The sequence below is a fragment of the Bombus terrestris genome, chromosome 10 (genome assembly GCF_910591885.1).
Source record: "Bombus terrestris chromosome 10, iyBomTerr1.2, whole genome shotgun sequence".
NCBI lineage: Eukaryota > Metazoa > Arthropoda > Insecta > Hymenoptera > Apidae > Bombus > Bombus terrestris.
Window position 1 is genome coordinate 4307667 of NC_063278.1, and position 25780 is coordinate 4333446.

At 42.5% G+C, this 25780-nt stretch overlaps 1 protein-coding gene across 1 annotated transcript in view; it reads right to left on the reverse strand.

Annotated features, from left to right (window-relative positions):
• The window catches only part of LOC100649066, a 33859-nt gene that overhangs the window by 2525 nt on the left and 5554 nt on the right, over nt 1-25780 (reverse strand). Inside the window, exons 2-12 of the mRNA XM_020865195.2 lie at nt 8165-8336; nt 8033-8056; nt 7780-7895; nt 7282-7519; nt 3705-6929; nt 3358-3555; nt 2341-3049; nt 1853-2053; nt 815-949; nt 317-594; nt 1-198 (exon numbers count right to left, since the gene is read on the reverse strand). Coding sequence (XP_020720854.2) covers nt 1-198; nt 317-594; nt 815-949; nt 1853-2053; nt 2341-3049; nt 3358-3555; nt 3705-6929; nt 7282-7519; nt 7780-7895; nt 8033-8056; nt 8165-8336 — 5494 coding nt within the window. The remainder of the gene's footprint in view (nt 199-316; nt 595-814; nt 950-1852; nt 2054-2340; nt 3050-3357; nt 3556-3704; nt 6930-7281; nt 7520-7779; nt 7896-8032; nt 8057-8164; nt 8337-25780) is intronic.

The following is a 25780-nucleotide window of genomic DNA, read 5'->3' on the forward strand; positions in this document are numbered from 1 at the left end:
CGTGAAGAGTGTACTTGTTGTCCGATCCCGAGCAAACCAATGGCCCACCACTGTCTCCCAAGCAAGCGTCTCTTCCACCATCCTTCAAACCTGCGCAAAGCATTCCTGACGTTATCCTGTACAATGGAAGAAACAAAGTTTTCCTTCGACACTCCTCCGTGGAGATTACCGGAAGTTGCACTTCTTGCAGGGTATCCGCTGCTCAGAGGAAACGTATTTTTTTATACTTTTGGTATATCGTTACAGACCAGCGTATCTCTAGGTGGCTAGTTTTTTTTTTGTTTTTACAAATACCTGACAAATAATTATAACTTACGAAATATTCTTCCGACCTCGAATAACTGTCCCCATCCGGTAACGGTGCACGTAGTGCCACTTTTTGGTTCTGACTCTGGAAGACACACGGGTCGAACGTAGTCGCTGAATGTGACTGGTTCTTCGAGCCTCAGCATCGCTATGTCGTTTATGAATCCGTTATCGATGTAATCAGGATGCAGAGATATGTGGTCTAAACGTAGCACTTGCTCGTACGGACTCGGGAAGCTTCCTCTGCGAGTCGCTCCGATTCTTGCCACCCAATACTCGTCCTGAGTACTGCGACAGATATTGGAATACACCATCAGGTTGTTGCATCAATTTTTGCAACTCTATAAAATGTTTGTATATTTTCCAGTGTACCGGTTAGCCTGGTCTTATCTTATTATCTTTCGTTTTAATATACCCTCTTTATTATATTTCTCTTCTATTATATTTTTTCTTTCAATTGATCTAATTATTTTTATTTGCGTTACCAGTACACTATTACTTTACTTACTGATAGAAACAATGTGCGGCAGATAAAATCCATCTTTCGTTAATCAGAGCTCCACCACATTGATAATCGCCTTCCTTGTACAGAGCTACTTGCCATGGCCAGCTTCCAGCTGATGAGCTTCCACCTCCGACTATCCTGCAACGTCGTGAAACATTCCATCTGTTTCAATGTATACATCTTAAATAAGTAGTTCGTCTTATCAATGTATTACGTTCATATATTGTAATCTACAATTAATAGATTTGTATGCATTTACGAGAAATCTGAAACTGTGAATATCCGTAGTCTAGTGACAGCTACGAGATTATAAAATTGTTCATTTTGTTGAATGAAAATTGAAATATGTCGACAGTAATTCTTTTAAATCGATAGTTAGGTCTAAGAGTCTTCTGAATTAATGCCTCTTGAAGATAGAGACCTAATCTATCAACGTATTTAAATTTTCATTTCGCGACTAAAACAACTTTCAAGTTACTTGACACGAGTTGGTCTAATCTTTTACTAAACCGAAGAAAAAGCTACGTTGATAATTTCAAAAATATAAAATTTCATTAGAAACGAAGGAAGTATAATGGTATAACAAATTTCTCATCGTAATGCAAAACCATTTAATTCTAAATAACGATATTATTATTAATATCCGATCATTCCCAATTACAGGTAAAGCACGTTTCACAGTAATCACTATCCTTCGACGAAATTTAAGAATGATCCTAAACTACTGAAAAGTATCGTTAAAAAAGGAAGACGACAGTCTTTTTCCGGCGGAGTTAACTTAATATTCTCACGAGTTTCGATAAAAATTTACGACCGTATATATCACAGCAGGTATAGTTACTTATCTCGAACGACGACGATGACCATAACGATCGCGATCATACTAATTTTATGCACATCTTTTTTAATATCGTTTTGCCATCGATACATCGCTATTATGGAGGCGCAGAGGTCATTATCCTCGAATGCATTTGTATACAAATAGTTTTGTAAATGATCCGGTCGGCATATAATTATGAGAAACTGGTTCAGTGAGTGTACCTGGCCTGGGATGGGGCCTGAGTTCTTATTCCACATTCAAGGTTCTTGCACTTGACCCTGAGGATCTCGCCAGTCGGGCACTCGGAAGGCTTGAAAGTCAAGATCGTTTTATCCAAAGGTTTCTCGTTGTACGAGAGTGTGTAGTACGATCTCACAGACGTTGGATTTTCATCCAACACCTTCTCCACGGTTTCGTAATCTCTGAAAGTTGTCGTACATATTGGTCACATTTGAAACGAATCTGAAACTGCACGTACAAATTGCAAGAATCTAATGAAACATCGGCACGTTGTTTGCGACGCTAAAAGTAATTTTGCCAACAATTGAGGAATTCTTTTCACTCGTAGAATTTTAGATCTATATCGAATCTTTCAAATAAATTCTTGCCTTTCTATGTATCGTACGGCAAAATCTGTTAACCGTAGCAGGCGATATAAAATTATACGAAGCACGTTACGTATGGATCGATGCTTTGACCGAATACTTACTGATATGTAATTGCCTTGCAAACAGCTCTACCAAGATCCTCGATAGACCAAACAGTTTGTCTCTCTTGCAGAAGATTATCCATTCCAGTCAAACACAATTTCCCCCATTTTCCATTTTTCCTGATATTTAAATAGCCCTTCTCGTTATAATTATTCACTTCTTTCTTCAAATTGATCATCGACGTTTTATCGCCGTTTTTCGCATTTACATGGATCGAGTTCCCACGCGTCAACACGTGTTTCACGTTCGACGATATCTCTCTCCCGGAAACGAGAGTAGTAGCGTTGCTCTGTTCGCGATTCTCGAAAAATGTTCCACCTTCCTCGATCACAGACTCGTCCTTGGCTCTTATCACTTTTTCCAATCGTATATCATCTTTAAACGCGTGTAAAGTTGTCGACTCGAAGATGGACGATTCCACCGCTTCTTGATCATACAGGGTGTCCTTGTTAGTGGTGGATTCTATTTCTGAAAACTGCCCTTCGAACGATGGATGTGCATCTTTGGTTACGCTGATCTCGGAATTAATGTCCTTCCTGGCAAAGCTACTCGTTTCTTCGTAATTCAACGCTGAATCGTCTTCTATCAGCGCCGCGCACTTCTTCTCGTCCTCTCCGCCTGGACAGTCCGTGTAGCCGTTGCAAACTTTGTCTTGGTTTATGCAGGTTCGACTGTTGCCGCAGACGTATTGGCCTTCTTGGCACCAATCTATCGAGTTAGAAAATTATCGATAAATCTTTATCAGGTATAAAGTCAACTAGGATTTTGTTAGCGTGAATTGTTATATTTCTAATTGCTGTATTTTCGAACATGTTAATCCTGCCACAGTCCTCGAATTTTTATCGCAATCTCGTCCTCGTTTTGGTAAACGAGCACGCCTCCAATTCGTTAAGAAAATATTTCACGTACAATTGAACAGTTACGTATGTCGCTAACGAGTTCTTTAACTTTTCCTCGAATGGAGCGAGATTTTCCAACGACAGGAAAACACGATTGAAAGATCGATTGATAAATACCACAGTCCGTTTCGTCCGAATAATCCCAACAGTCCGCCACACCGTCGCAAATCTTCTCGTGTAAGAGTTGCGCCTTTAGAAAGTCGGCGCACGTGCAGTTCGCTTCGTCCTCCGAATTCGGACATTCACCTAACATATTGCACCTGCCGCTGGAAGGCAAGCATTTTCCGTCTTTGCATAGGAAACCGAGACAGTGATCTGTAAAAACGCGTTGTACAACGTTACCGAGAGACTACAAAAGATAAACTTGCATACTGTTTCATTGAGTTAGAAAAAACATATCAGAAATATATCAGAACGATAGATACCACCCTCTCGATAGATTCAAATCTCAAGGAAATAATTACCAGCTTCCAAATTCTCTTCGGTGCTAGAGATCATCTTATCGGTGCGATCCTCCATTTTGTTCAATATCTTCGTCAATATCTCAACGCCGTCGCGAGTCATCGTAAATGCCGCGCTCGAATTCATCAAGGTCTGGTTTCCGGTCGCGATATCAGCGATTTGCTTCAATTTCTCAAAATTCGGCAACGGCCTATAATCCTCCGGCGGTTTCGATTTTACGTTCGACGTGTGCGATTGTAACGCGTCGACACTCGGCCTGGAACTATTTTTGCTATGCACAGGCTCGTTCTCCGTTCCGATATCCGCCAACTCTTTCAATTTCTCCAAAAGAGACTTATTCTCCTCCATCGTAGAGATCTTTCTGTCGGACGTTTGCACATCGCTGGACGTTAAAGACGGTGTCTTGTTCGAAATCTCGCCTCTGAAAGATCTATTTTCTCCTTTTCCTCCGTCGTTGGGAGCAGAAAATTCTTTCGGCGCTGATGCTTCCGAAGTGAACGTCTCCTCAGCATCCTGATGAGACTCTGAACGAATTATCGGAAGCGAGGTTGAATTGGTAACGACGAATTTCAACACGACTGGGTTTCCTTTAAAGTTCGACGACACTTTAGTGCTAATCGACGTCACCACCTCTACGATTTGCTCGACTCTAGGATGCTCGTTATGCAAATCTGCCTCTCTGTTTCTCTCGTTCTCCGTCGAATGAAACCTAACGGAGTCGCCGTGATTAAACGAATTGCGTTTCGTCGCGTTTCTCTGTCGATTGTGGACGCCGAACAATTGTTCCAAGAGCAGGCTGTCGTCAGTGGAGCTTCTGTCTGTGTTAGGCTTCTCGTCGATTCTCATCGTCTTCTCCCCTTCTATCTTAGGTCTTGGTCTGACAGGTCTTCCAATTCCTGTATTACTTTTAGCAGGCGCCAGGGTGACCAAATTTTCCACCACGTACGCCTTCAAAGTGTCGTTGTAAGTCTTCTTTCTAGTTTCCAGGGAATTGTACGGCCGACTCAACGTTCCATTGAAAGGCCAGTTGTCTTCACCTTTCGTCGCCGATTTGTTCCCCGTCGAGTCGGAATCTTCCTCGACCTCTCCAGGCGTGTGCTTCAAGGTATCAATCTCGATGAACGTAGAATTTCTTGAAATATTAGACGTCAACCTACCCGGAGCCCCTTTATTCTCCTCCTTTTTCACGACTAATTTATCTATATTATTGTACAGTGGATGTATCATCTCCGAGTAGACTTCCGTCGTTCCTAACTTCAGAAGCTTCTCATCGTCTATTACACTTTCGATATTCGATTCGGTTGATCTTGCGTATTCTTCGATCTTTGCATTTTTAAGAGAAATATCTGCCTCGGAATCGCTGTTCTTCTTCACGAAAGTCTCTAGCTCGATGATTTCCTTCAAATTTTCTTTAACTGGTAGCACCTTCGTTCCTTCTTCTTCATTCTCTTTGATCGATAGCACTTTAATTGGCCCTTCCTTATCCTCTTTGTTCCCTGTGCTTAATTCACTGGTTTCCTCGGTGAATCTTTCTTCCTGACTCATTATGCTATCTGTCACGGTGTTGATTGCCTGCTTCAAAGAGCCTTCTTTGTCAGCCTCGGTGTAATCAACGACAGAAGTAATTTTGTCTACGGGAATCGTGTGCCTGAATGGCTTCGGAGTTCCAGAACTTTCGATCAAACTTGGTCTCATGCCAGCTCCATTCAGGTCGGGCGTCTTGTAACTGGTGTACACAGGTTCCTGCGCGTTCTTATCGACTTTCCTGTCCTGCAGAGCGTTACTCTCTTGCTTCACCATAGCCTGGACATCCGAGTACCGATTTCTGGCCTCCAAATCCACGTCCACGTCCGGGACAGGCTCTGCCACTCCAACTCCAGACACTTTCGTCGTCGATTCTTCGTCGGAATCTGGCTCCAGCGGACTCTGCGCGTGCCACTTCGGAGTACTGGAAACCATCGAAGGCAAGAAATTGTCCGAAGCCCCTATCACGGTGGTTTGACCCAACTTCTTTCTATTCATCTTCGTAGAATCGCCAGAACTCTTGACGTCGTCTTGCTCTTTGCTAACAGGGCCATCGGATCCACCGTCTGTCATCGTGTACGTCATCTGAGATCCAGGGATCCTCCAACCTGTTTCGTTCTCGCTCGTCGATCGATGAGGTTTCGTGGAAGAAAATTCCAAAGGCTGAGAAGAGGAGAGGCCAAAAGGCTGAGAAGAAGTTCGAAGCTTGATATCGTAAGTTTCCGGTGGTAACTGGCCAGAAACTTCTATGTCCGGTCTCTGGTCGTCTAAACTGACCGGGGAAGCTTCCGTGAAGATCTCCCCACCTTCTAACAATCCTGGAATCTTATTCTTAAACTTGCCGTTTACCCTGAAATTCACCATTTCCTGAGGAACGATTCTATCGCGTGGAAAATCAGTGTCGCTTATGTCCAACGTGCTCATTCCTGGAACACCTATATACGAATTTAATATCACCGTTGGCTCGGGAGATTTCGTGCTGGTTGTCGAAGACTGTGCAACCTTCGCGTGAACGCTATACTGAGGATGCTTTACGACTGTACCGGAGACAACGTCTCCCAGATTCGTATTGCTGTAATTCACTTTATAGTTGCTTTCGCTTTTGTTGTTTGGCTTTTGAGCGTTGCCCGGCAATAATTTTAATTCTGTATTGATGTATCCAGGTATGATAGGCTTCCACGGAGAAGTTTCGAAGCTTGGATTGCGGAAATCCTTGAACAGATCGTCTTTTCCGACTTCGGGCGTGGAAGCTGTGGATGTGGTGGTCTTTTTCGACGAAGACGATTCATCGTGCACGGTGTAATTAACCTTCTTATCCGCTTCGTTGGTGGTTTGAGCGACATCCGCGCTTGCTTCGGTACTGTCTTCAACGGTGGTCGGTTTCATCGTGGTTTGTTCTTCAGGTAACGACGCTTTGGTATTGTTTTTCGTTTCTGACTGAGACTTTGCAGGCTGTTGAGCAGAGATCGTTTTGTTCGAGGAAGTGATGTTCACTTTCGTCGCTTTATAGGTGCCTTGAATCGTCGGTATGTTACTGAAGTCGATGTCTGGCTCCGTGGACTCGATTTTCGTTGGTTTGGATTTCGGCTTCGAGCTGGTGATCAAAGAGCTGTTTCTGTTGGGTCGAAGCAAGCCGTTCTTCGTGATCATTGCGTTCTTTTGCTGAACCTGCTTTTGACTCCCTGGCAACTCCTGATTTATTCCTAAATGTAAAGGAAACGGATATTTCGTGAATGTGTGCGCTGTCTCGTTATAGCGACGATAATTTCCGAAATGAGTATTTTATATCTATTTTTATTTTGAACCGTAAATTTTGATTCGTCTTAATTCATTTTATTTATTTATCCGTGGGCTATCATCGTACGTTGTACATTTCACGCGAGCATTGTAATTTTCGATATTAACTGATATATTCGTACGAGAGATGCAGCTTGAATTTTATTAAAAAGAATCTTGATATTTTATGAATAATAGCCAAACGATTAAATTGGAAATCGTGTAATTACCATGTTACTGTTTTATCACGATTAATCTTTATTTCCAGCGGATACTCACTTTTTACCGATATGCTAGTGAGGTCCAGTTCCATATCCTTGAACAAGGAGGACGATGAGTACGTCTCCTTCGCGATAATGTCTTCGATTGTGTCCTCGACGTTCGTGATCGATCGCGGTATCTTTCTTCTGTCCAGATATATCCTGAAGAACACCTTCAGAATACCGCTTTCGAATTTGTCTATGATCGTCTGTTTGTAAGCTGCGCCGAACACGCTTCTTCTAAATAGAACTTCGAACTGAAAATTACCAAGGAATTTTCAATTATTCGTTCTTTCATTTGCAAAAGATGATTTACGTAATCTTCACAGGATAGAATTCTATTTCTATGAACTTGCCGAGAAACAAATAATTTACGACTGGAGTTTCTATGCTCGAGTTTCATCGGTACTCGTAGATAATCTTTAAGAGATTAGGAAACAGAATTTATACTAATTTCTATAAACGGAGTTCGCGTAAACCGAGTTCTATAAATTACTATAACAATTGTCATGCTTACTATATTTTTATATTTCCGTTCCTTTTCACGGAACACCATACTGGTATTCAGCTTCAACATCGGATTATATTTCTCACCCTTAGACACCCTGAATGTGCAGGAGAATCCAACGATCGCTGTAAATATTATCGCAACGAACGTTACTAACATTCCAATATTCATTTTCTCATTAGCAATTAATTTTGCTACAAAGGAAAACAAATTATGTTCTTTCGGATTTTATATTCGATCGTACGTTACCATCGGCGCTTACCATTTTTTGAATCCGTCCGAAGGGCTGAAAAAGAAAATTCGTTTGCTCATAAACATCTTTCGGTATAATCGATGTTTAATGTAATTTTTCTTACGATAGATCGCTACGAGTAACATAAAGACGCCAACGAACCTCCCATCCATAACGCAAGTCCTGCAATCGCGAACACCGCGATTAATACTAACATAGCTGAGATGATTAACATCGCACTGCCGACTTTCCATGTACTGTTGCCCCTTTGTTTCTTCGTGTGTTCAGGTGACACTCTGGACCATGTCGACCGCGGTGGTAAATAATAATCATTCTGCAATCGAAGAAGAGAACATAATTTAACAACTGCACCTTTGTATCGATAACGAGCATTTTCATAAAACCGGATAATACGATATCAATAAGATGTTACGTCCGCCAGCACATTTACGGCTTAAGCGCAGCCACCAGTTTCCTCGATACAACGTATTTAAATGCAACTTATTTATCGAGCAACTGGTCGTTGCTATTCGACGATTCGATAATCGGAACGCGTAATAAATTTAGTCAGCATCGTACAGCAATACGTAGTAACGGTACTGGAGTCGAGAAGGAATGTTAAAAAAAAAAAAAGGAAAAAAGGAAAAGAGGAAAAAAGGAAGAAAAAGAAACAGGAGAATGTTTCCAAAGTCAAGCACGGCGAAAGCATGAAAACTTAGCGCTATATCGCTTCGTTCGATGATCCAGCGAATGTAATATCGTAATTGGAATAGTCGTGTGCGAGTCAATAACGATGATTTAATATGATTTTGATCATAGCGCCAGATCCTCGATATTACAAGTGCTACAACAATCGTCCAAAGCGTTGCTCATCAATTTTTCTGCATTCTCATTTCGATAGATTGTGTAATTTGTTATGAATATTGGCTTCTATCTGTGTCGAAGGTACGTCGCGAAGAACACCACGAGTTCGCTGTAATCGTTATTACTATTATTATGATTCTATTCGCGAGAAATAAGCGTCGTCTGTCAAGGTCATTCGAATATTCGTTTGGATTTCTATTCCATCGGTACTATTTTACGCAGCACCGCTTGGTACATTAAGTTTACGAGTAACGTCCGATATAATTGTTACCTTTGCTCGTCGTGCATTATCGTTAATCGTTTATAATAAGCGCTAGAACGTTCCATTTAGAGGATCGATGATGATTTTCAGAATATACAGCTTGTCCGTAAAGATTGATTTAAAAATGCCTCGGTAATACCACGGTTACCACGGCAATAAAAAGAGAAGTAAGAGAGGAAAGGATACGAAACTCTATTCAGGGCACTATACTATTTCATTCGTAGAAATTTACACGACTCATCGTGTATAAGAAGCGTTAAAAATGTGATCAGGTTACGAACGTGCATTCCAATTCCGAGGGAATAAAATTTATACGTACGGCGGCATACATAATCGAAGTCAAGGTAAAGAAAAAAGCAGTTGGCTCGGTCAGTGGACCAAGCAGCCAGCTTCGCGTTATTCTTACCAAAGTCTGAAAAATGGAAAAACGCAATGGAACATGCCGTAACGTTGGTCACGGTCCGTTGCGACGCGAGATTTATCACAGAAACCATGCGTGAAATCAGCGAATCAATGTTCGATACGTGCAAGAAAAAAAGGGAAAACGTCTCGAAGAACACGTTTCGGGTTAATCATTTACTCTTCGCCACGATAAAGATTGTTCAAAGGGATCGCGATATTTTTCTTTTCACCCGTTTGTCGCTATTTTACTATCTATACGTGAAACAATTGTAGTCTTTTATTTCCATAGTTTTATTAGAAATTATAGTTAAATATAAAGAATCAAATTGCAATTAGAGCGGCAAAAATGCATGCAAGTGTCGCGATGATTGATCAATTGTTGATTAATTGGCCGTATCCGGCCAACGATGTGTTAAGTACACGTGTGGGTACGCGTACGAGATGTCGAAGGTCGCGTCTATAGAAATAGCTTTTAACATCTGTCACGATCTCGCGGTGATTCAACGCAGCTTGACGCTGATGCGAAGTTAACGACTTGATCGAGGGTGAAAAATAATTTCACGCTCACGGAGTACGATAGAACCTTCATGGCCGTGCGAGATGGACAAGTCAATGTGTACGCTGAGGTCGTTGCCTTTAAAAACGGGCAACCGAATCCCCGAACAGCATGCTCTGACGCAATCTGAATATCATTATCCCATAGGATACGTTTCATCCTTTGTTTTCGTTCAATACTATCAATTGCATACGGCGGGTACAAATTGGTCGATGGTAGCAGCGAGAGGAAACGTGACTCTCAATTTCAATTTTTAATTTCCTCCGATGATTCACTTGGATGACGTCTCTGATAACTCGCGACGGCTATCGTAAATCAAACCCTACAATTCCGATTTTACGTTATCCGACTAAGCGAAAAGCACAGGTGCAAGATGTTTATTTTAGCCCTCGTTTGTTTCTCGCGTCCATTTAACGAAGAAAGTTTCTCAGGTGGTTTCGAGCCAGTTCTTCGCCAAGTTACGAAGGCCAATGTTAGAACACGCCGTTCAAAGATGATCCTTTTGTCCCTTTCTTCCGTGTCAGAGGACAAAAAATCAATTTGCGACGATTGCAGGTTCATCTTCCAAGATCAAAGGATCTTATTATCGACCAAAGTCTTGGAAGATCGAACCGAACGCTTTCCCTAATACCATGGCAAAATCCGGTCCAACAAATTACGCTATCGCGTTACAGATGGACGTAATCAAACATATCACGGTCGTTTTCATGAAACGTTGCGACGATAACGCGCGTCGATAAGGGAGCGATCTGACCGCTAACGCTATCTCACCTGGTCGATCGCTGCAGGCTCTGTGTTGACTAAAATCGCGTATCGAGCACAGGATCGAATGCCAGGCGTCGCGTGTACGATTAGATTGCCGGTTTGTTCGGCGAGTCGAATTGAAAATCCTGAGGCGGGGGAATACCGCGTTGCTGGATGCACCGTTAAGGGTTCATCCGATGTGGTGATTCGGTGGGAAGTATCGTGCAACCATTCTGTCTGCTCTTTTTTCGGAACAACGACCGCGCTAACTGCACGCGTGTTAACGCCGCGCGAGTCATCAAGATGGTCACGTATACGAAGCCACGCTTCGAGGCACAAGTTTGGAGAGAATCGCGATGCACAAGCTCGGCGATGCTCCGCTTTCGCACGCCAAGCGGCGAGAATTTTCCGCTTTAGCGGACCATCTGCTCTCGCGAACGTTCTTACGATTTCCACGAGGTCAAGATATTTCCTCGTTATATCAACGCACGGCTGACGCAATTTGCCACGCTTTTCCGGTAAAAGACTACGATATTCGTGGAACAATTTCTCCGAGACGCGTTGACCTCGACGCGCGAATAAAAACCGACAACTCCGAGGGAAAATTGGTTCGAACGCGTGTGAACGACAAAAAGAGAAATGAATCATTTACCTTTTCATCTCGTTGATGCTTTGCTTTACCATCGTGTCAGTTTGACGGACATATTCATCGCGAAAACGAAGGGCGGATGAGCCCTAAACAGCAAACACCGATCGGTAGACCGTCGACTTTTATGCAAATGCAAAGATTCTAGCCTTGCGTTTTGGTAACTTCGAATTTTCGACGATCAGGCGTGCGAGCGTTGTTTTGAGCTCTGCACGCTCAAAATAGCATTCCTAATACCACGTTATTTCACGGTGGTTCGTTTGAAATAACAACAAAGCTCCTATTATGTGTTAAACGACGCATGGTACGTTCGCAAGACAAAGAGTTAGCGGGAAGACGCGGAGGAACCGTTGCGGCAGGGTTGCGGGTTCATAAAGGTCCATTCTTTACCGCGTTGCTTGATTTATCGCCGGCTATCTTTTTTCATTAGCATCACAGAGCAGCGGAGAAATGAGAAAAATTCAGCGGACGAAAAATCGTTCGGCGCCGTGGCTTTATTTATTTCGACCACGTGAGATCCGATTTAGCATATAGAGCGTAGGATGTTTATCTCGTAAATTTATTAACGCGCTCCTTTCAATTCCGCTCGCGTTTAATTCGTAATCAGCGTATCTCCTTCCTTCGGCATCTCTCTCGGCCGTTTCGATCCGTTTTGATCGAGCCGTTTTTAATCGGAAATTATCGAATCCGCACCGTCCTCAAGACGATCATCGAATTAAATGGCAGAGCGAGCCGCGCAATCGATCGGCGATGCTGATTTATTCGATGCTCGTTGACAATGAGTCAGCTCGTCGCTATGCTCCAGATGATAGTGATCGACGAATTGGGTCAGTTTGCTTGGGAACCTTACGACGATATTTTCATCGTGTTTGCATAGAAACGCCGCAGGTACAGATGAAGAATAGGTAATCGGCATGTTGATTGCTTCATGGAAATTTCACTTATTGCTCGTAACGAAACTGGCATGTTTTGTCTTCTTGTACGGTTCATTAGCGTCTTGATAAAAACATTCTGTTTCGACCAATGGCCTTCTGTCCGAGGCCTGTTCGTCTATGTTTTTTCTTTCTCCAAGATGTTCGACGTGGTCGAGGGACTTCTTTTGTTAGACTTATTTCGCTATCCTCGAGAGTATTTGCTTACGACGATAGGATTCTATTAGGAACTCGTGGCTGCAAAGTTCAGAAAATTCTTACGCATTTCTCTCGCATTTATTTCCCTATTCTTATTCAAACGGAATTAAACAAACATTTTCGCAAAGTTACGATTAAACCGATTCGAATTCGGAATTTACGACAGCCAATTAAAAAAAAATAAAGAAAGAAAGAAGAGCTAATTAGAAAACAATTACGCGTTCAGTCTACCTTTATTCGTTAATTACATTAATATCCATCCTGCTTTTAATCGATACGAAACGCACTTCGAGAAGAAGAGGATCGAAATTAAGCATTCGGAGAATTTTCTCACGGAGCCAATTGACCGGTGTGTAGGTCGTTAGCTGTTGCAGCGACAAAAGAGCCGTCCAGAGAGAGCTATGCAATTTCCGTCGAAGGACGAGGGTTTGTCGGCGACTCGCACAAGGCAGAGAGCGAGCCCGCCGTTAGAATCACCATTATCGTCGACAGTATCGATGTTCGTTTGGCGTAGCCCTGAAAAGGCCTCCGCAACGAGAAACCTGAATGTTTGCCTTGTTACAAAGAAATACGTCGTCGCCTTCAGGGGCTTTGCGCCTTCCTCGAGTTTTGCTCGACGTTAAATGCTTAACGAACGTCGAATTTCATTCACCGCGTGCAACAGGTGTCTCAGTAGTTTCAAGATCTTCATCTATTCGTATCCGCTTACCCTCTAAGCATAACGAGATATCCATGTTCTCTCATCAACAGGTTTCGAACTCGTTATTAAACCATTGATCCATCAACTTTAAATTCATCTTGAAATCGACCATTCGTAAATGAATTGAAAATCGAACAGCGATCGACTATAGTCGTGAACGACGAAATTGAAAAATTGTGGAAAAGCGGAGCCGATCGGTTTGGCCCCCGAAAGCCTCGAATAAACTACAGACTGCTGAATTTTCCACAAGTTACCGATGAATATTTACAAATATTTGCTTCGAATTCACTGGCGTAAAAGTAGATCGTTAGCCGGAAATGAAATTATCCTTTTAGAGGAGAATCGAGCGAGTCGATTGAAATCGCGTTTGCTTGTTTGTCGGTGCAGATCGGCGCTTCTCTTAATGGAACGCCGGTGATTTTCCATCGGCCATTCGTTACTCTCTCGTTAAATATTTCCCGATAGACGAACACGCGAGCTGTAAGAAAAATTAGCCTCTACTTAAGTCACGTTACCGAGCATGTCCAACTATGTGGATCACAAACCGTGGTAACAGCTAGACGATTCCTCAGAAGGCTATTAAAGCCGAGCTACCGCGAAAGTGCGTTACTACGACTAAAACGTAATAGTCTGTACCCCGGAAGTTAGACCAAGTCACCCGCCCACCGCATACGCCATGTTTCTGTCTATAAATTTTGCAGAACCTCGGTACACGTTCAATTAAGGCTCGAGGCGTCACTCACGAACCAGAACCTTCCACGCACGATGGAACTGGCTGAATTTCCGCAATTATTACATTGTGGCATAACAAATATCTCTTTTAATAACTTTACCTAGACCAGCGATAGCAGTAAATCAGGTAATAAACATCTTCGTATAATTTCTGAATTTTCTGCCGTGTCGGATAGCTCGTAATCTCTAAACGCATCTCGTGAAATTCTATTTCTTTTATTTTTATCAAATTTCTTAGTGTTATATCAGGGACTAATTATTCGTTAATATTTATCAAAGTCGAGAATCCATGGCTTGTAAAATTTCGTCGATAATATCAGTTTCCATCGTGCAGGATAATAAAAATTAAATCCGGATAATAATTAGCCAACAATTTTTTTCATTTGTCTTAACAATTGACCAAGTTTTCCCTGCAAGATGGTTAAAATACGCGTTCAGTTTGAAAAGAATGAAAGATTCTCTTCGTTACGACGAATAACCGAGGAAAAGGCGTCTTTTTCTCACACTCTGAAACGCATTAAATTCCGGAAGTGTTAAAATTGAAACAAGTTATATTTCTATGAATACCTTCCATCTCGAAAACGACGCTCGTTACACTATACCACGCTACGATCTAATAATTTTGTAGCTTTTTCAGTCGCTTTTCAACGTCTATGTGTTCGTTTATCCTCGAGATGATTAATGACATCTCTTACCAGCCATTGAATACTACTGGTGAATCGAAGAATTTTGTTTGGCCAGCTAAGGATGCGCGCACAATTTCTGGCCGCAAAGGAGCAGAGAAGCAAAACGAGAATCCTTGATCGTTATTGCTTCACTTAAGACGGTTGTGCGTGAAATACAGAGGATCGGGAAGATGAACCAATCGAAAGACGATCTCATACATCATTCCGCTTATCGTCGGATCAACGCGGCACCTTTAAATCGTCGCTTCGCCAACATCATAAATCACGGAACCGATGAAAGCCGATAAATCGAATGGACTTGGTCCTGTGGCTCTATAGAAGTAGCATTTAACGGTAACGGTATTAATAATGGGCAAATTTTTCTGGCCAAGTTCAAAGTAGCCGTGTTGATCGCCTACGTTACACGGCACTGATATCGCCTGAGTGTTAAATATTATTTTAAATGCGCACAAATGTACAGATCCTGCGTATTACGATCGTTAACCAGTTAGCTGTCGCGATCTGTTTGAAAGCTGCGAAAAGCGTGTAGCTAAAACACGTCGGGAAAAATAAGCGACGACAGAAAGTATACTCGTCGAACACGGAGTATGCGAGGCTGTTAAAAATACAGAATAAAGTTGCAACGAGACGATCGTTTCATTTTTTAATCTTATTACCGACAAGGCTCGCCGTGGCACGAAATATCGCCGTTTGTTCGTGACGAGTATACTCGTCGGAAACAGCCAACTGGTCATTGGTTGAGACGATATCTATTATTAGAATTTCAACTCCTGCGGTCGAATCAGCTATGAGATATCAGGTACCTAGTTGACGCATTTATATTTGTGCACGATATCAGAAGTTCCGTCATTTCTCAGGCTGTCCTATGTTGGATCGCGCGTGTACATGGTACATGTAGAATATACAAGCGGGAAGAAAGAAACGAGAGGGCAGAAGATAAAAGAGGTGGATTGTTGCAGGTGCAATGTGCACGCAGGTGCGTGGACCATGACCTGGGCGGAGTCATTTCGCGGCCTTCGAAGGGGCGGCACGAAGGAAACGCGACGAGAGAAGATGCGTCCGCGGGTGCAAAGATCTCTCAAGGTCGGAATCGTACCTCTCGTCCTTGTCTCGCTTAATGAGACTCCTTAGAAACGCGCACGTACGTTCTACAGGTGGATGTACAGGCTGTAACGAATGCACAGTGCCGAAGCTTACGATCGTTCGACGCTCCAGAAAAGGATCGCCACTGATAAAAGTCGAAATCCAATGTCCAAAAGGGTGTCGTCCTCTTTTTTCTCGGCCATATCTTTTACAGCAGGTATGCTACGCCTTGTAAAATAAGAGATTCGGATAACGAGCGTTACCATCTTCGTTGTGTCTTGGCCATTTGCAATGTATTTGCCATTACGGTATAGTAAGTACATTTATGTCCGAAGACTTCAAGTTTCGTCGATGAAACTTTACGCAATCGTCCGATTACGACTTCGATTACATAAAATTAGTATGAAAATCGATTTTAAGAAAGTCGAAAGTCTACTAAAAGTATTTTAATCGAAGAAGGAAGATACGAAAGTAATTTCATTTGACCTATCGGTGGATCGGTGTACTAAACGATCACAAATTCCACGTGAAATTACACGTATTATGCGTCCCTTGACGGTGCATCAAGTGGCGTTTATGTTGGCGAAGGTTTCGCATTTCTACGTATACCTGCACGTTCTCCCTTTATCCGGCACCGGAGCTGATCCCCAACAAAGAGGAAAAGTAAAGAGAAGAGGCAGCAAAAAGTAGACCGATCGAGACCCGGCATTTTTCTGCTAAAGTACTCGCTCCAAGCCCCATTACAGACCGCCTGGATAAATATAGACTCGGTGAGTTAGCGAATACCTGTTAAAAATAGCAGATTCTCTTTCTTGGACCAAGATTTTATGCTTTCGCTTGCTGATATTATACGTGCGCGCGTATCGGTCTAGGAGTAAATTGAAATTTTGGCCAAGCGGGACAGTCTTTTATGGCGGCAAATAAATTAATTACGATCACCAGTCACGGCCTGGAATTAAATAGTTACGGCTTCATTATGAAATCAACGTGAATGGCTAAAAGAACAGTTAGTATGCGATCGAGTATCTAGCCACTTTTGATTCATGGCAGAAAGAGTAAATTCGTAGAATACAAATTAGTTCGTTATTCGGATCTGGACTAACGTTAATTAATTAATACGACGAAGCGACGTTACACAGATGTATTAATCTCCTAGCGAAAAGGCACGAACGTGCAGGTTTTTAAACGACCGATACCGCATCGTCATGGAAATTATTCTTTACATATTATACGATTTCTTTCTTATCTCAAATAAACGAGAATAATCGTAATGAAAGTATATTTCATTAGGAGTTGTTTCTATGCTTCCATTTAAACCTTATCATCTTCTGGCAACCATGCAAATACCCATTAAATTGGAAATTACGAATGTTCCAAGGCGTTTAACCATTCTCTCGCTTATGAGAGATTACGATCTCGTTGCCGCGTGTTCAATCGCCGCAACCGTTTGTCGCTACGTATCCAACAACAATTTCCCCTATTCCGTAGACACATTCACGTTCTCATCAACCGAGTATATGGTCCCTGTTGGATCACGAGCAGAACTCGGATCGGAGTAGCAGATAACATCCGCGAAGAATTCCCAAAGAAGACACCCTTGAGAATTATATTTTTCTTATCTCCGACGACTACCACCGTGCGATTAAGTAAATTGCCTCCTCTTGTTTTTCTATTCGCGATCGCTCATCAATTTATATATCTATAATTCTATATTTAATTGCTCTGGTTTCAAGTGGAATATGCTGTTCTCTGATAACGACGAAATTGATCGTTTTGTTTCAACGTTTCACCACGACCGACCGATACACGACATGTTTGTCGAATTAAACTTCGATAAAAATGGATCTATTTTATACGGGAATTCTCGTTTATGAAATAAGAATGACATGAAAACCTATACGAATTCGACGATCGTTAAATTCCATGTAAATACGCTGTTGTAAAATTTCCGCGTACGTCGCAGCCGAGTCAAGTACCGCGACAACAATGTCCTTGTTCGAGGAAGACTCAACATCTCGTTGAGTCGAAATTATTCGTAGTTGTGAGGCGAGAATGGTCGTTCGACCGGATACAGGTTCACCGAAACAGGAGACCGGAAGTACGCGTGTGATCCTCGAATGCTGGCAACGATCGAGAATTTGCATGTACGTGCTATCATCGGGGATCACGTAGGACACTGGACGTTAATGCGACGAAGGATTTTCCAAAGGTCTCAACGAAGACGAATTATAAATAATGCAATAACGCGATAAGTCTCATGCTTTGAGAAACAAACAGCTGCGGCTCGCAGCAGCTTGTGAAAAAGAGCCCGCGCGCTGCTTCTTTTTATACGCGCTGCATTCTGCTTCACCTTGCAGAATGTCGTAAGTCTTGATTTCATTGAGGAAGAAAGTGAACTGTTTGTACGCGTGTCTGTTTCAGTTCACGGTGTTCCATTTTGTCGACAGCGCTCTCTCGGTGTAATTACTGAAATCTTCTCGTTAACGCGAGCACGCGTCACGTATGACGACACGTTTCTTCGCAATTAGAGTGTGTCCGACACGAGTCGTCTCGGAAGATTCAGATATTCGAAGAATTAAGGGCGATCGATTAACGATTCGAAGCGAACGACGCAAGGTACGAGCGTTCGCGTTAAATCTGACGATTTCTTCAATTCCTAAGACAGGATTCACGATCCTTTCATCGTCCGTTGAATTTGATTAACTTTCCGATGGCGAAGATCGCTCGATGTTCTCGATCGAAAGCTAGAAACACCCAGTACAGGTTCGACGATCGTTTAAAGGGAAAGAAAAACGAGTATTCCTGAAATTACAGTGTTTCGCCAGTTTCATTCAAGGAGGAACATAAATTGCAGCTTTTCGAACGATATCCCTCGCTAGTCAATCAACGAGCCCGCTATTTTCACAGATCTTGAACCGTTAACTCGGTTCTGACGTAACGACAGCATAATAAATGCCTCCACCCAATAGGCATATTAACTGAGCTATCGCTCAACGTATGGATATTTCTCATGATCTTAAACCTTAAACCGATCGTCAAGTTTCTGTCGTTTAATCGTCGTAACTTGAAATTTTCCAATTTTCTAAACGTGACATTAAGCTACGAGAATAGTTTGCTCGTTTGAAACGTGAGAAGCGGGCATCGAATCGAAGAGAAGTATTTCAATTTCACGAAGAAAGTTCGATTATTAGCGAGACGCACGCGTCACAAGCGCCAGAACAGCTGAATGTTCGAAACGAAAATTGTTGTTGTTTCACGTTCGATTCGATTTCCATATTAATATACAACCAGAACGAACTGACCGATACGTATTTAAAAAGCAAGCTACATCGCAATTTAAAGCGCTACTATCCTCGTACATCTCGAATCACGAATTATTACAGCGGTATATGCATATTAGAATATCTGAAAGTATCTTCACGTGTCTCGGATCGTTAAGTGGCTTCTAAACCTAACAACGTAATAAGCGATGAACGATGAAATACGTATTTAACCAAACCATCGAACACGTGGATCGCTTCGTGATCTTGAACACTTCGAGTCTGAATAGAACGTGGACAAAAAGGAATACAGACTGCCCTATGTAAAATGGAATCACGTTAACCGTGACAGGACCGTGAAGGAAAGGAAAGAAAGGCTCGTAACAGTTTTGGTTTGAGTTGGTGGCTTCTAAGTAAAACGGAAAGGCGGTACTGCACCTCGCGGCGGTACGCCTCTTCTTGATTTACCACGAACCGGAAGATACCCGAGACTCGCAAGATCGTGATGTATCACGTTGGGTTGACCTTCTGGGTCTCTCAGGACCTCGCTGCTCGGATTCAGGATTTCCAACCGGGGCTCGGGTCACCCGGAAATTTCTACACCGCGTATCTTATGCTACGGTTATATTTCATGTTATGGCTTTTGGAAATACGACGACATCGGTTCGGTCATCTCGATGGAAAGTGAGCGACGCTGCGACGAATCTCGGCTCGTCTTCGTATCGTCCGCGCTTTCTTATTTCGATCGAACGTATTTCTAAATGCGTGCGAACAATCGCATAACTTTGTAAACGTAATTAAAGAGATTCGACTACGTAAATTTCCTACAAATTACATCCGACAAGCGTAACATTTATTTTTTGAAAAATATTAAACGAATTGGTTCTCTTCCGTCGATTATCGGCAAGATTATAAACGCGTCCGTAAGGAATTTCTACGATAATCGTTCAAATACGTATTTTCACCAGTCACTGTATCTAAATATCGCGAGATAGTTCCGAAGTCACGTTTAACTCACGGTCACCGTGTACGCCGATGAAACTTAATTACGTCTACGATATTAGAAATTGAGCCGAGATTCCGACGATCTATGGATCACGGTTGGCTCTGTAATTATATTAGCGATGAGTCGTTTCCAATGGACCTTCGATTATCTAGCATTGATTCGCGTGTATGCGTGCACGTGTAAATCTACGCCTTCGATTAGTTCTTCATTCTCCGGATATAATTGTTGTTCACGTTGGCACCGTTGAAAAATTGCTGATATTATCGACGCGCTATTATATTGTTTGCGGTCTTCTAGCTCCTATACGCATTTTCACATTGCTTTCAGTGTCCGGCGATCACGCTAATCACGATAATCTCGTCTCATTACGGCATTAATGAGTTACAAAAAGTTTCGTGTAACGCGTCACACATTCGTAAAACCATTATACCGAATACTTAAATACTATGACGGATCGCTGTACGTAGACCACAAGTCAGGGCCTCATAAATTGGGTCCGTTGAACCTAACTGTCCATCATTATGGTGATCACGGCTAGACAAAAAGGAAGGTCACTGGTTGCCTTCGTAGTCCTTTTTTTCATCCTTCTACCGGCTGCCTAACGAACAGATCTAATTATATCCTGGCTTAACCAGTCTCCGACACAATATTATCGGAGATATCGACCAAGACGTAAAGGCGGCTAATCGAGGATAGTTAACGCGATTTAAATATCATTTGAATTTGTTCGCTCGAAATTGACTCTTCTCTTCCGTTTCTTTGCCTAATTAACGGACACTAATGGTTTTAGTTTCCGTCTGTGCGAGCAATGATAATTTACCGATGTTAGGCAAGTTGTTTCATTTTAGAGAAACGATAATTCTCGTTTGGAGAGGGAAAAAGAAATTCATGTTTATCTAAATAGAAACGAATGTACATATAGTTAAGATTAAACGGCTCGCATTATGCTTTATAGAGGAGAACTGTAATTAATATAAGATTCTTAATTGCATGAGGCATCTGCGTATAAATATAGGATGGTCGGTGATAAATGGAAAATAAACGAGTTCATTCGGATAATGCAATTATATCGAGTTATGTTTCCCATGAATCGAGCTGTCTTGAAATCTTGAATTCTATTCTAATCTCTCATTCATGTATCGATGTTGTCTTACATAAAATATATCTGATATCTTCGCTAAACGATTAATTCTATAATAATAATAATAGAAATAATTATCCATACTAATAAATAAAACCGGGCCTCAAAGTAATCTTAACGATCGAATTAATCTATATATTTCCCATTATTTTCTTCATTGAATAAAATCACGCGGCATAAGCGATCGAGCGTAAATGGCTGGCAGGATGAAGGCGCAGTACTCGCCTAAGCTCGTGCGTGAATGGAGGATCGCGTGTGCGCGAAGATCAAGATCGTGATCGCATGGCTGCGTAACGATCAATGCCAATTTCTGTGGTCGAGGCCGTTCACGCGCGTTTCGCGTGGAAAATTGGCAAACGCCCATCTCGTACCCTTCCACGCAGCGACGTAGGTGTTCCTCGTGAACGTATCTCTTTTTTTCACGTTTCGACGAACACTCGGATGATCGTATCCGTACGCGGACGAGGCTTTCCACGTAATGAGCGCACGTCAAATGCAACACGCGAGAAGAAAGATTAGAACGTGTCTAGAAATGAAGTCAGCGAATTCTAATGAACTCTTTGCTCGTGGCCAATGCGGTTACGTTCGAATCGCTGATTCATGCGTTCACGTTTACGAAGAGTCGCACAACCTTCTGCAACGGCTGTTCCACTTGACATAATTGTATAATCTTAAGGTTTTACGAGGACGTTGGTCGAGATTAGTCCCGATGCAATGGTGTGGCTTCGGTTAATTCCATCGGGAATACGTTATTTGATGCCACGAATCGTCTCTCCCTCTACCTCTCGTTTCGGTCCAGTCTTTCTCCAATTATAATATCCAGTAATTTGGGTTTTATTAATCACCTGAACCTTACACATCGTATTCTAAATACATCTGTGAATACTTTTCTAAGTCTATCTAAGTCGTATTTACATTAAGTTAGTCCATGGAATTTATCTCATTTTAATCGCTCTAATAAATTTTGTAAGAAAAAGACCTTGACCGTTCTTGGCGATCGATCCGTTTCAGTCAGTGTTATATATAATCAGCGTTAACTAGCTACCAGCGTTACCTCGATACTCTTGGAATACGCCAATCCTATTTCTCCGCGAGAAAAAAATACCAACACCGTGTACAAAGTAGCACGAATACTTTATGTAGCATACATTCTATACAAGATATTACAAATACTTTATACAGCGTAAGAAACTGGCCGTGTAAAAATTTCCCTGGAAAATATGGAAAGAATTCGGCCATTGAACCGAACCGTTCAACCTTGACTGATCTCCACCGATCTATCCTTCCTTCTAGATGGCATTCTCGATACATCATTGTCCCTCCTTTCTTGCTCGTCGGATCTTCCACCGGCTGAATTCGTTTGGTATTCGAAGCGAAGTATGCCAGCGAAATAACAGTACCCAAGAACCACGACGGAGAGCCGTGAAACGGTCCACCTCTTGCTGGTCCTAGCCGGCCGCCAGCTAGGTCAGTGCCACCTCGAGGATTTAGTGTCACTCGAGCTCGGTTACCGAAGCGTGCAGCCGAGAAAAATAAAGCAGGGGAACACGCCGGAATCGTCGGACACACGAAGAAGTGACCAAGGAAACGTTCAACGATGATAATAGAGGAGGAGCTGGTTGGGGCATTGGGCGCAGAACAACAACGACGTTTTCGAACGACCGCGAGAATCACGGCGAGAGACCGAGAAGAAGATGAACGACAGCATTGTTATCATCGCTTTAATCACCGCCTTTGTTACCTTTCGTTCCCTTCCTCGAGAATCCTCCCGTGGCAGACGTTCCAAGAGTGTTTTTAAAAGACCGCTACGGCGAAATAATATTTATACTACCGCTTGCGAGTGTTATGCTGCCTCGAGTTACGTTTATAATGCCCGCAAGTATTTAGATATATGTAGCGGGCTTGTGGTTACAGTGAATTTCATCGTACTCTACCGAAAACGATGATAAATCGGTGCCAAATAACAGACACTGGTTGTTACCTTAAGAACCTTAAAACATGTACTATGATTAAGACGATAATAATTATCAAATGCTTCGAGGTATTTAGATAGGTTCGCGGATTTTATCACGCTGTAAATTAACGATGAATTAACGGCGATTAAATCAGCACTGTCGACTATGCGATTCGGGAAAAAAGGAGAGACATCAAAGCGTGTTGTATTCGTGTGCACCGAGTATCAGCAAGATTACGCACGAAAGAAGCTTAGGAAAAAAGAATTATCCCCGAGTTGTTAGACATTAGAAACGCCGAGGAAGTAAGAATCATACTCCACTTTGTGCGAGAGATTATAAAAGCAAGAAAATTGATGTCAGTCGAACCGTAACAGATATCACGTTAGTATGTCGCAGCGTTTATGCGCGCACATATTGCTACGATAATAACCAATACAATCTCGATCGCAGTAGCCTGAGATACGAACAAGCACGCGATGCAGCAATAAACCTAATTGCTACGATAGTAATTATCAATCAGTCAATTCGCAAAGATGTATCCGCACTGTCCAACGATCTTAAATACAACCAACTTGATCCAACTTTCCGAAACACCGTGTATACGTTGCGTTCGCAGGATGGTTATTGATGCGCGTGCTCGCCGTGTCTTTCGGCAACAATTTCCCGCCGCGTTTACATTGTATAACGCGACGGTTGACAAAGATGAAAAATCAGCCCGAGGATTATAGTCATTATTCTCGTTGCATTGCCACGGCTGATAGCGATTTGTCTGGCCGCTCGCGTTCCTACGGCCTCCCGGCGTCGACAAAAGGACCGGTGCTGCCTCCCTTCACGCGTTCTTCGACGCGCCAACCTTTTGTACGATCGCGAATTCCCTTGACCGCCGGTTCGTTTGTAAATTATTAGCGAGGAACACGCTTATCGCCCTACGACCAGCCGCCGCGCGTATATCGGTTATATCGGTAAATCATAGCCGAGCCCTTTTCGCCTTCTATCCTCGATTCGTAAATTGTTGGTCGTGGAATCGTACGCGGCACCACGTAGCCTGTAATTACTTAAGCTGTCAGAGTATGATAGCTTAAGGACAATCGTAGTCTGCCGCTCGAGGTTGCTGACATTGTCGCGTGAATCGACACGAGATGAGTCAGCCCTAGTGCGCCGACATCTACCGTAGTGGTTGTTCGGATTTGAGGAGCTCGCAACGACAACGAGGCAACTCCAACGTATAAATTTAAGACATCGTTTACGCATATATATCGTATGTTACGTATAATTCGTGTATGGAGAATCCAAGTAGCGATCGTTGTGCTTGCAAGATAAGACGGAGAAATTGATGAAAAGTGGGGTCGATCGATTTAGTTTCGTAGAAGGTTCAAATCGCAACTTTACGAGACGTTGAACAGAACTGCGATGTATTCCGTAGGGAGTGAAAACGAACACATTCTCAACGTTTACGCTGTTACGCTGGACTTGAAAAGGAAAAGTAGGAACGCATCGAACTCTGAAACAATGGTGTATCTGTTACTGCAGGGTCAATGGACATAGCAGTGCCAAGTACACGTGTCTTTGACCGGAATGACACGCAGAAATGGCGTATGCTTTATCTTGATGCGTGGAAAAGCCGTAATTGCGTTGCGCGATTTTAATTGCACGATGTTCGCTCGTTTGCAAGCTGTGATTTTAACGGAACACCGCGTAGGTAAGCGGCCAACCGATGGGATAACGCGCGCATTCAAATTGACGCGATCGCGGAAAAAATTAGCAGAGAATCGCCAATTTTACCTCGCCGGCTGTTCCTTCCTGAATGTCGCGCGTTAATTCGCATTCGGTTCGTGTCGCGTTCGTTTCACAGGTAGAAAACGATTGCCAGCGTGGAGAAGTTTATCGGTTGTTTCGCGGTTTACCCGCGAACAAATGCGCGCTAATCGCGATGTTTGTCGCTTGTCGGCGATTCAACAACGGCACTAACGGGGCACGAGCAATCTGTGCCGTACGATTAGGAATGTTTGGTGAACCGAGCAACGATATTTGGAATCGATAAAACCAACGTGGACAGCCAATGCAAGCGATTAAACGCGAGTTAATGGACGTGCAAAGTATTTCACGTGCTCGAGGGAGAATTTGGACACATAATTGAGATAGGTATATCGAAAAACAAACGTACGAGATAAGAACTTTTTACAAAATTGTTTCGCTTATTTTTCAAGTACGTGAAATACTTATCGGGCACGTTAAATGACGTCTTATGTAGAATTTAGGACGAGAATCATTAATTTGGAGTATATAGAGGATTAACCGTTTTAAGATCGATCTTTTTTAATAATAAAAATATTTTCCGGACGATTTGATAAAATGACGTTTAATTGATTCTCTTAGAACTAAACGCGTTGATCTTGTGAAATTTCCTGCAATTTTGTTCCATCAATAACGACTTTATCATAGGATTAATAATGTTTATCGTACGAAGGATGGTAAAATGTTCAATGTTACGAGTAGGTACCATACTTTTGATACTCCCGCATTCCGATGCAGTCGATGCGTTTTTGTACCTTGAAATTTTGCATAAATGCATAAATATTCATGGTTTACACGTAAGAAGATCAAGCGCAAA